This window comes from Electrophorus electricus, chromosome 21 (genome assembly GCF_041902795.1).
Source record: "Electrophorus electricus isolate QZ-2024a chromosome 21, ASM4190279v1, whole genome shotgun sequence".
Classification (NCBI taxonomy): Eukaryota; Metazoa; Chordata; class Actinopteri; order Gymnotiformes; family Gymnotidae; genus Electrophorus; species Electrophorus electricus.
This window is the reverse complement of record NC_137517.1, coordinates 11,647,168-11,658,693: the sequence shown is the minus strand read 5'-3', so window position 1 is coordinate 11,658,693 and position 11,526 is coordinate 11,647,168. Positions and strand designations below refer to the sequence as shown.

The following is an 11,526-nucleotide window of genomic DNA, read 5'->3' as shown; positions in this document are numbered from 1 at the left end:
TTAATACAGTGATGGAATGTGTGTGTCAGAAAGAGGAAGAGGGTAATAGCAATTATATCTGTGTGTATGTATTTGTGTGTGTGGGGATATTGACTCCATGTTTGTGTGTGCATGTGTGTGTCTGTGTGGATACTGAATGTGTACACGTGAGAGGATACTGACTGTGTGTTTGTGTGTGTGAGAGAGAGAGGGAGAGAGAGAGCTTAATGACAGTGTGTATTTGTGCGTGTGTGTTTGAGGATACTGACTGATGATATTGAGTGTGCGCATATGTGTGCGAGGATATTGGGTTTGACTGTATGTGTATGTATGTGTGCTTGTGTGTGTGTGTGTGTGTGTATATATAAAGAGACAGTAAATCAGTAACTCACTGTAGTTTCTCCAGTTTACAGTGTGGATCCTCCAGTAGAGCAGAGAGCTGCTTCACTCCTGAGTCACCTGGTTTATTGAAGTTCAGATTCAGCTCTCTCAGGTGTGATGAGGGGTTTGACCTCAGAGCTGAAGCGAGAGCAGCACAGCCTTCATCTGTAATACTGCAGTTATCCAGCCTGCAGAGAGAAGGAGAAAAACCCCTCACATTTACAGATCAGTACACGCACACACACCCTATGCTAATGAGCATGTGCGCACACACATGCTTACACAAATGCAAACACATAATCACAATCACACTGCCTCACCCCCACACAACCACACACACAAAAAGTTACAATGTGTGGTGTTGGGGGGGGGGGTGACACACTGTGTGTGAGGTGTGTTAATTCAGAGCACTGTTAACAAGAAAATAAACAAATTAAAACTGCTTCTTTGTTAGCTCCACTGCTCACTAAGTTTGGAAACAGTCCCACAAGTCAACAGGCAAACAATACATTGACAGTGCAAACTGAATTACTATAAACTGATCAAAGACACTAACAGTATAAACAGCCACTGATTCAGACACTAAAGTATTGGAGGACAGACAGAAGTGTCATGGTACAGCCCCTAACCCCTCAAATGTGTGCGTGTGCGTGTCTGTCCGTATTGCCACGCCCTCTTGTGTTGTGCACCTGATCCTTGTTGTGTGTAATTGTCATGAGTGTATATAAGTCTCGTGTCGTATCGTCAAGGTTGTCGGTGTTTGACCTATGTAGTGTGTTTGTGTGTGTTGAGTTGTGCTTATGATTAAAATGTATGTTATGTTTAACGTGCCTCGTCCCCGCATCCTCCTTAACCTGTTAAACATCACAGAAGGGTGAATACAATTTTATAATCATGGAGTTCCATATTCCTGTGGAGGAAACTGAACAAAACTGTTAGTTTGTGTAACAGAGAAAGAAGCAGTGTGATGATATTGTGCAGAGATTAAGTGCAGGCAGTTCACACTGAGCAGTGGGGAGTGATATCCACACAAACCCCAGAAGAGGAGAAAGCCCTGGATATACTGGCTCATCAGTGTCTCTTAGGATAAGAGGAGGAACTGATGTGTGTGGAGAAGAATGTCCATCTCCATCCCCTCAGCCTGTCTCTCCACAGTACCCTTCACCTGCTCTAGTCCTGCTGCATCTGCTGGGTGTCTCAGGCAGGACCCAGCTGAAGATCACCACTTGAGCCTGAGAGAGCAGCGTTTGTGGGTGCAGCCAGGAGCTCATATTAATAGAAGACGAGAAGCTACTCTTTAACAAAGTTGCTCTTTTAGAGACACACTATGCAAGGCCTTCAATATCAGTTTCAATAATCTTGAACAAGGGAAATGTAAAATATTACCATGTATTCACTGAATAAACATGGATCAAAGATAAATAAATAAAGATTTATTTATTTAGTAAAGACTTGCTTAGTAAACTATGATTATTTTCAGACACAACAGTGACTAGTCAGAGAGAAGACCTGTCATTTCTTTTTTTAAACAGTTTTAAGGGATTGCTTATATTTGCCAGGTGTCACGGTTGGCCGGGCATCCAGAAGGAGGGACACGCCCACTCCTGCTAGGGAGCGCACTACATCCCTGCCTTGTTCCCAGTCCCCTGCCTACTAATCACCTTCACCTGTCCCGTGTTCTCTCTCTCTATTTAAACTCACAGGTCCTGAGAGAAAGCGCTGCACATTAGTGGAACGCCGGACTACTCACTTCCACCCTGTACATCGCTACACAGAGTGTTAGGACTGAGTATCGTTGATAATTTGTTGTGGTTTTTCACGTATTGACAATGCAGAATAAAGAGCACTTTGGCTCAACCTTGCCTTTCGCTTCCTCTGTGCCGCCACCATCACAACAGGTATTTATGTTTTCAGGTTTGTCCATCAGCTGGTTTGAATATGTGGACTATTATGGGTCATATACAGAAGACTGAACCCATTATTCTGAGTTGTAGTCCAAACTCTGGTCTATGTAGTTTTGTTCTCATCTTCCCCCACTGCTGTGCTCATCTTTGTTCTCACTGTCAGCGGGAGGGCAGGAGCAGAGTCCAGCGCTGGTTTGTATAAAATGGGAAAAAGTCTCATTTAAATACGAGGAACAACAACCAGTCCACAGTCCAAAAAGCAAACAGTGTTAACAGGCAAAGGTCAGCACTAGGAAGACCAAACAGCAGACTTTGGTAAAAAGGGCAGACACACAGAAACAGAAACATGTTCAGGAAAAGTGGAAAAAAAAAACAAGACTACTTTGCATACACCAGCTCAGAAATACAACTCAGATGAGTAATTTTCTAAAGTTAGTTACACATTCTCACCTACACTGGGCTACACAACAGAATTTACTCTAATATCTTTGTAATTATAATTAATTCAGGTAAATTTATTATGTTTTACACATGTTACATCTTGGCCTGCATCTGTTTCCATAACTGGCTGTGAAAATGTGAAAGAGAATGTTAATGTGGGTAAAAGAGAGATGGTTGTGTGTGTGTGTGTGTGTGTGTGTGTGTGTGTGTGTGTGTGTGTGTGTGTGTGTGTGTGTGTGTGTGTGTGTGTGTAAATTCTTTAGGATTACTGAGTGGTTCAGCTAACACCTTAAATAGTAATTAGGGTACATGATACATTAGTTACAAAGGGGTTTAGGAAACACTTACAAATTAACAAAAGTACCTTATGATGGATATCATGATGTACTAACACCAGTGCAGTAATGTGTTTATGAATGAAAATACTCACACAGCTTTTCTGGATGCTGTGACCACTGGAAGCAGTCTCAGTAGACATTCCTCTGATGGGTCATATTTACTCAGGTCAAACTCATCCAGCTCCTCTTCTGAGTTCAGCAACACAAACACCAGAGCTGACCACTGAGCTGGAGAGAGACTGGCTCCATGGAGACAATGGTCACCTCCTCTGCTTAGGTATGTCTGGACTTCCTGTACTAGAGAATGATCCTTTAGTTCATTCAGACAGTGGAACAGATTGATGGATTTCTCTGGAGAGGGATTCTCCCTGATCTTCTCCTTGATGTAGTTGACTGTTTCCTCTTTGCTGTGAGAGCTTCTTTTCCTCTGTGTCAGTAGGCCTTGTAAGAGAGTCTGATTGGACTCCAGTGAGAGACCCAGAAGGAAGCGGAGGAAAAGGTCCAGATGTTCATTCTCACTCTGTAAGGCCTTGTCCACTGCATTCATAAGGAAGTCAGACATGGTTGATCTTTTAAAGAGACCTTTCTTTTGCTGTTTCAACACATTTTTTCTTTTTGGAGATGAAGGAGAGATATGCATATAAAGCAGCCAGAAACTCCTGAATGCTCAGATGCACAAAGCTGAACACCTTCCCCAGGTGAAGCCCAGACTCCTCTCTGAAGATTTGGGTACACACTCCTGAGTACAGTGACACTACTTTGACATCAATGCCACACTCTCTTAGGTCTTCCTCATAGAAGATCAGGTTGCCCTTTTCCAGCTGTTGGAAAGCCAGTTTTCCCAGTGCCAGAATTGTCTTTTTAGTCTGTTGAGGATCAGTGTCAGTGTTTCCATGGTACTTTCTATCCTTGTGTTTGATCTGAAAGATCAGAAAGTGTGTGAACATTTGAGTCAGAGTCTTGGGGATCTCTCCACTCTCTGCTTCACCCAACATTCTCTCTAGAACAGTGGCTGCAATCCAACAGAAGACTGGAATGCGACACATGATGTAGAGGCTTCTTGATGACTTCATGTGTGTGATGATTTTGTTGGCCAGGCTCTGATCACTGATTCTCTTCCTGAAGTACTCCTCTTTCTGAGGGTCACTGAACCCTCGTACCTCTGTTACCTGATCAACACACTCAGGAGGGATCTGATTGGCTGCTGCAGGTCGAGAGGTTATCCAGAAGAGAGCAGAGGGAAGCAGATTCCCCTTGATGAGGTTTGTCAGCAGCACATACACCGAGGTCGACTCTGTTACATTCCACAAGTTCTCATTGTTCTGGAAATCTAGAGGAAGTCGACACTCATCCAGACCATCAAAGATGAAAATGACTTTGTAAGCATCACAGTGTATTAATTGTAATTGTTTTGTTTCTGGGAAAAAGTGATGAAGCAGATCCATCAGACTGAACATTTTCTCCTTCATCAAATTCAGCTCCCTAAAAGGAAGTGGAAATATGAAGAGGACGTCCTGATTTGCTCTTCCTTCAGCCCAGTCCAGAATGAACTTCTGAACAGAGACCGTTTTCCCAATTCCAGCAACTCCTTTAGTCAGCACTCTTCTGATGGGTTTGTCTTTAAAGAGGTCATTGCATTTGATGGGTGTCTCCTGTGTTGCTGGTCTCCTGGATGCTGTCTCAATCTGTCTCACCTCGTGTTCATTATTGACCTCCCCACTCCCTCCCTCTGTGATGTAGAGCTCTGTGTAGATCTCATTCAGAAGAGTTGAGCTTCCTTGTTGGGAAATTCCTTCATTAATTATTTTAAATGTATCCATTAGTTTGTGTTTGAGATTTCGTTGATATTCAGAGAATAGCTCTAATAAACAGAAGAACATGATCACAAATATTTTATTTTCTTGTTATCTTTGATGTTGAAGTTTATCAAAACCATTTATCAAAACCATGAAACACTTTGCACAAACACAGAGGACAAAATTTAGTTATAGTGATACTGTCATCATAAAGCCATGATCCAGAGCTCTTACTGGTCTGTAGTGTGTTAGCGAGGTCTATCTGGTTCATGTTCCCCAGCACATGCAGTGTGATCTTCAGCGCCCCCTCTCTGGCACTGCTCTGATCCTCCTCATCCTCCATCTCTCTCTCAGAGCATGCTGGGTAATCTGGACTCAGCAGCTTCTTAAACTTCTTCAGCTCCTTCTTCACCGGAGAGACGACTTTGTGCTCCAGCTCCTGGTTAGGAATAAACAGCAACAGACAATCAAAAAAACACCACCATGTTACAGAGAGAGATCACTACATGATTTTGTTTCATGATGGAGAACATTCTGGCAGTGTTTGGGTAGTTACTTAAAAAAAGTAATGCATTACTCATCACTTATCTAAAATTGTAATGGGATTACTGTACTCATTACTTAATGGAAAAAGTAATCTTATTACTTCTGTTACATCCTAAAACCCAAATATACTAGAAATCACCCCCACACTTACATACCTTGAATATGGACTCCAATTGTTTTCTGTAGGTGAGTTCTGCTTTTTCTCTTTGTACACTGTGGACAAACACAACAGAGCTTTATGGAGGAATATGTAGCACATTCATACCTGCACAACACATGATTATACAGACAAGTAGATATTATACAAGATTATATATTATCAACACTTGTGTTTCTGCATTTCATAATAGATCTGTGATGCTGCCTGGTGTGCGGCAGCAGAAAGGATCAGGATGCAGGTGTGAGTGTAGAAACTCAAAAAGGCATTTAATAGAAAGTGAAAGTAAAGCAAATGTGCTAAACACACTCAGCCACAAGAAAACAAAGGTCAACAAACAAGAACAGGAAGACAGGAAACAGGAGAAGTATATACATGGAGGAATCTGGGAAGAGAACAATGCAGAGACTAAGGACAAGTGGCTGAAATGGCAGGTGGAGTTAGGTCAGAAAGTGGCAGGAATGGTGGGTGGAGTTAGGCTGAAAAGTGGCAGGAATGGTGGGAGGAGTTAGGCTGGGGAGTGGCAGGAATGGTGGGAGCAGTTAGGCTGGGGAGTGGCAGGAATGGTGGGAGGAGTTAGGCTGGGGAGTGGCAGGAATGGTGGGTGGAGTTAGGCTGGAGAGTGGCAGGAATGGTAGGTGGAATTAGGCTGGGGAGTGGCAGGAATGGTGGGTGGAGTTAGGCTGGGCAGTGGCAGGAATGGTGGGAGGAGTTAGGCTGGAAAGTGGCCGGAATGGTGGGAGGAGTTAGGCTGGGGCTTTGGCAGGAATGGTGGGTGGAGTTAGGCTGGGGAGTGGCAGGAATGGTGGGAGGAGCAGGGAGAAGGACAACACACAGATGCAACAATAAACAAAGGACGACACGGGAAAGCAAAACAGACAAAAGGGCTCCTTTACAAGATGATTTGTTAGAAAATAAGTACATTTTATTTATAGAGCACATTTACCACAACAGCAATGATCAAAGTGCTGTGGAAAGTTAGGAAAAATATCTTAACAAAAACCTGTGAAATGTAAAACAAAAGGAAATGTGCCATCAAACATAAACATGGACAGAGAAATGAAAATGTCAGAGTAAAAAGAAGTGTTTGAAATCTGCACAAGAGGGAGCAGAGCTGATATTCAGAGAAGGACTGTTCCACAGCCTCAGTGCTGCAACTGAACAGACACAGTCACACTTCAGCTTCAGTCGAGACTGTGGAACAGACACAGTCACACTTCAGCTTCAGTCGAGACTGTGGAACAGACACAGTCACACTTCAGCTTCAGTCGAGACTGTAGAACAGACACAGTCACACTTCAGCTTCAGTCGAGAATGTAGAACAGACACAGTCACACTTCAGCTTCAGTCAAGACTGTGGAACAGACACAGTCACACTTCAGCTTCAGCCGAGATTTTAGAACAGCCAACAGCTGATCTGAACAACTCTGAGTGCCAGTGAGTAGATGACTTGTTCCTAAGCATGAACAAAGAATTTGATTTTGGGAAATTTCTCTGAACTTGTAAAAATTATTCCTAATAACAGAATTGATTTGCTGATCAAATCTGAGCTCTGGATCAAAGATAACACCAAGATTTTTGTATTTCTAGGAATAATACAAGCAGATTAATCAACTGTTACACAAGTGTTAACCCCTCACTATCTATGTTTACATGTACACCCATGATCTTATATTAGTCTACAACTGTCTTACTTAGATATGATCATGTTAATATTACAGTCTGATTGTTATAGTGTGACATAGTGTCTTAGTTGACCTAAGCTTAGGCTGATTAAAACACGTGTTCTAGAATAATATTAGCCAGACTATGTGCACATGTAAACACACACTGATCCACGGACTAAACATTTGTGCTACATTTCTGGCAAAGCCTGATAAACATATTATACATATATTGTACATACATTGTTTTATATATATATATATATATATATATATATATATATATATATATATAGAGAGAGAGAGAGAGAGAGAGAGAGAGAGCGAGAGAGAGAGAGAGAGAGAGAGAGAGAGCGAGAGAGATAAAGAGAGAGAGAGATATTTCCTTATGTACCCCTGTTTTTTTCCCTCAGTTTGGACAGAGCACTCTCAAACCATTTCACTGCGAGTTATCTATGTACATGACAAATAAACCAAACTTGAAACTTAAACTGTAATCAAGAGAGTTTGTTTTTGTCTTGTCATTAAAAGAGGAGCTCAGCAATGTTCGGTAACAGCATTACTACTGTAACTAAATCCAGCTCATCTACCTACAGCTTGATCCTGCCCCAACTCCTCTTCTTAAGTGTTCTTCTGCTATTTCTCCCATGTCTTCTCATTAATGCTTCCCTTCGGATTCTGTCCCTACAGCTCTCAAAACCTCAGCTTTAACTGCCATTCTTTATAAAACAGGACTAAATGCTGCACTACTTGATAATTACTGACCCATTTCCAGTCTCCCCTGTCTAATCAGGGTTCCAGCCTCTCAACTGCAATCTTTCTTAAATACTCAGGATCTATTTGAACCTTTCCAATCTGACTTCCATACTATGCACAACACTGAGAGAGCCCTGTTACATGGTTTCAATGATCCCCTTCTCTCTACTGACTCTGGTGCCCTGTGTGTTCTCCTCCTTCTAGATCTTCTAGATAGAAGTGCTGTGTTTGACACAATTAAACCATAACATACTTATCAGCTGCCTCTCAGACATTGGGATAACTAATACAGTTCAAGAATGGTTTATCTCCTATATCTCTAATAGATCACATTTTGTCACACTTGGTAAACACAAATCACACACTGTTATCGTTACCCAAGATGTTCTCTAGGGATCGGTGCCTGGTCCTCTCCTATTTAATCGATATGTTGCCCCTTGGTCAGATTATCCGCAGGCATGGTCTCCGTTTCCACTGTTATGCTGATGACACTCAGATTTATAGTAACACCAAAGGTAACACTACCTTACCACTTCCTGCTTTACTCTCTTGTATCAAAGATCTCAAACAGTGGATGAACATAAACCTCCTAGAGTTAAATCCTTACAAAATAAAATTTTAGTTATTGGTTCTAAATCCATAATCGCTAAATTAACTGATTTTAAACTCAGTCTAGATGGGTCTTGGTCAAATCATCAACTGCATTTTGGAACTTTGGTGTACTCCTTACTCTTTCAACCCCACATCATGTCAATGGTTAAAAATGCCTTTTTTTTTACAGTCACAATATCAGTAGACTTAGGCCCATGCTCTCCAGACAAGGTGCTGAAACTCTGGTTCATGCTTTCATCACATCCCATCTTGATTACTGCAACTCTCTCTTCATTTACATCCCAGAATTCTCTTAGATGTTAAAAAATGTCAGCCCACAACACCCCAATTCTACATCAGTTACACTGGCTCCCTGTCCCTCAACACATTCAGTATAAACTCGTCCTGCTTACATTCAAAGCTCTGCATGGTCTTGCACCTCCCTACTTAGCTGAACTCCTACATCCATACTGCTCCACCCATACACTTAGGTCTTCTGATGCAGGTCTTCTCTCTATCCATAAGTTAAGATTGGTCTCTGTAGGGGCAGATATTTTAGTGTCATGGCCTCAAAACTAAAACTATGGATGAACTGATGGAGCTCATGAAGGGCTTCATAATGAGCTGAGTGAGTTTGATCAGGTGGGATTGGGAGTGAGGAACACTGTCCTAAACCAGGAGATCATCAACTCTCATCAGAACACTCTCCCTCTCTGAAGTGTAAGTGGAGGACTCCATCTTACCTGAGCTCAGGAGAACAGTCACATTCCCTACATCATCCTAACCTGAGCTCAGTAGAACAGTCACATTCCCTACATCATCCTTACCTGAGCTCAGTAGAACAGTCACATTCCCTACATCATCCTTACCTCAGCTCAGTAGAACAGTCACATTCCCTACATCATCCTTACCTGAGCTCAGTAGAACAATCACATTCCCTACATCATCCTTACCTGAGCTCAGTAGGACACACTCCCTCTCTGAACTGACGTTTAGGGTCCATCGACTTGTCACTCTTCATGGACACACAGCTGGGTTCCGGGGAGTCTGATCTCTTACCCTGTATCAGACTAACATACACAATTAAAAACATATTGTTTTAATGCCAAAATACTAATGTTTCTTGTTATTTACTAAGTGATCTTCAAGTTGACCAGAGTTATACCAGAGAGCAACTTTACATTACATTAAGCTGGTCTTAAACTTTCTGAAGTTTATACTTATCTTTCATCTTTGTATTATGCATTGTGTCTCTGTCTCAGTAGAGACAACTATTTCTGGCAGTATCTGATTTAAGATTGTTACCTGCTGGTACTATTCAAGGGTTTTGTGAATGGATATCAAAGCACTTTTAAGAGGTCTGTGTGGCTAAGAACATCTACTAAATGCAATAAATATAGATTTATTCAGATATCCCAAGTAAATAAGTGCACAAACCTATGCACTGCAAGTATGTTTATTTATGTTCTCTCACCTGTCTCTTTTCTGTGTGTGCTGTTCCCCAGAGACACGTATTTTGGAGGTCATGTCTCCTCCTACAGATTATAGCTGTACACCTGCAAACACGCACATGCAGATTAATAATCAGAACACATATTCAATTACAATATTTACATTTACTGCATATGGCAGACACCCTTGTCCAGAGAGACTTACAGAAGTGATTTGTTGTGTCGCTACAAAAAACATAAATAAAGCACCTTTGTAAGTCGCTCAGGATAAGAGTGTCTGCTAAATTTTATAAATGCAAATGTAAACATCCTCATGTGAGCACAGAGATGTTAGTGTCAAGATCACTACCAGGCTAAAGCCCTGGCTAAACTGCAAAAGAGGGCAGTAAAGATGTGTTTTTATAATAAGTGCATACTCCAAATCACTGTGACACAAATAAACAGCGCAGAACTTCATAAATTATTAGCTAGATTTACATGCGCACCGTTGGTACAATAGTAGTCTGACACTGTTAGTTGAACTAACACACGATCGTATAAAATCACTGTCTTAGCCAGTTCAAAACACGTAGCCGAGTTGGACGTGTAAACATGTTCTGTCAGATCTACTGGTTCACAGTCCGAACTGCAGCCAAGATCTCCGTTTAACGAGTCACGACCAAGACATTCACGCGCTTTAATCAATCACGATCAAGACATTCACGCGCTTTAACGAAGCACGACCAAGACATTCACGCTTTAGCTCGGAATGCGCCTATAAGCGAAACATTACAGTATTTTCTCGCTTAATGTTCTCAAAAGAGAAACAGTCATTCATGTTTTTAAGAGCTTTGGTGTAGACAGGCACCTTTACTAACTTTATAAGTACAAAATATAGTTTATTAAAATGAGCAAATAATGCATAAAGTTTAAACTGTAATCTTACAGCACTAAAACAAACTCAAAAACGTGGGTGTAGTGAACAGTATCACTCCAAAGTGGAAAAGAAGACAGAGGCAGGAAAAATGTGTTCTATAAGTGCATAGTGGGTCACAGACTAACTCAATCACTGTCATACAAAGAAACAGTGTCGAAATATCACTTAATAATATTACTAATAAATATTATAAATATTACTTCTTTAGTTACACTGACATGCACACTACTGGTACAATACTAACCTCACACTGTCAGTCTAATTACGACATGATCGTGTAAACAGCACGGTCTTAGCCTGATAAAACAACTAGTCTACATCTAGTTGGACACCTAAACACTTACTGTTAGATCTACTGGCTCACAGTCCGAGACATTTGTGACACTTCCTGCAGTACGACGCCTGTTCTATTTGCGCAGTTTGTTTCTGCGGAGAGGACAAAATAGAAATATATGAAGTATATAGTGCGTTTATTAGTACTTTTTATACAGTTCATGTAAACATGTTGATTCGGAACAATTTCTTAGATGAGCCTAGAACGACTTTAGTTTGGTTATTCTGAATCAGACGACCTCAGTTCTATTGCTCTATTTCGCGTAAACGAAG

General features: G+C 41.3%; 1 protein-coding gene across 1 annotated transcript; it reads right to left on the bottom strand.

The window, feature by feature from the left end:
* Positions 1–579: 579 nt before the first annotated feature.
* LOC145652972 (protein NLRC3-like) lies at positions 580–5,457 on the bottom strand. The gene is made up of 4 exons (XM_081704833.1): positions 5,449–5,457; positions 5,074–5,278; positions 3,136–4,904; positions 580–2,453 (listed from the first exon to the last, which is right to left on the bottom strand). The coding sequence occupies exons 1-3, from the start codon at positions 5,455–5,457 to the stop codon at positions 3,616–3,618; spliced, it is 1,503 nt and encodes a 500-aa protein (XP_081560959.1). The 3' UTR covers positions 580–2,453; positions 3,136–3,615.
* Positions 5,458–11,526: the final 6,069 nt, after the last annotated feature.

Excerpts from the sequence above, each read along its gene's own strand:
- LOC145652972 (XM_081704833.1), bottom strand. Across the intron at positions 4,905-5,073 it reads CGCTAACACACTACAGACCA|AGCTATTCTCTGAATATCAA; the intron begins GTAAGAGCTCTG and ends TCTGTTTATTAG.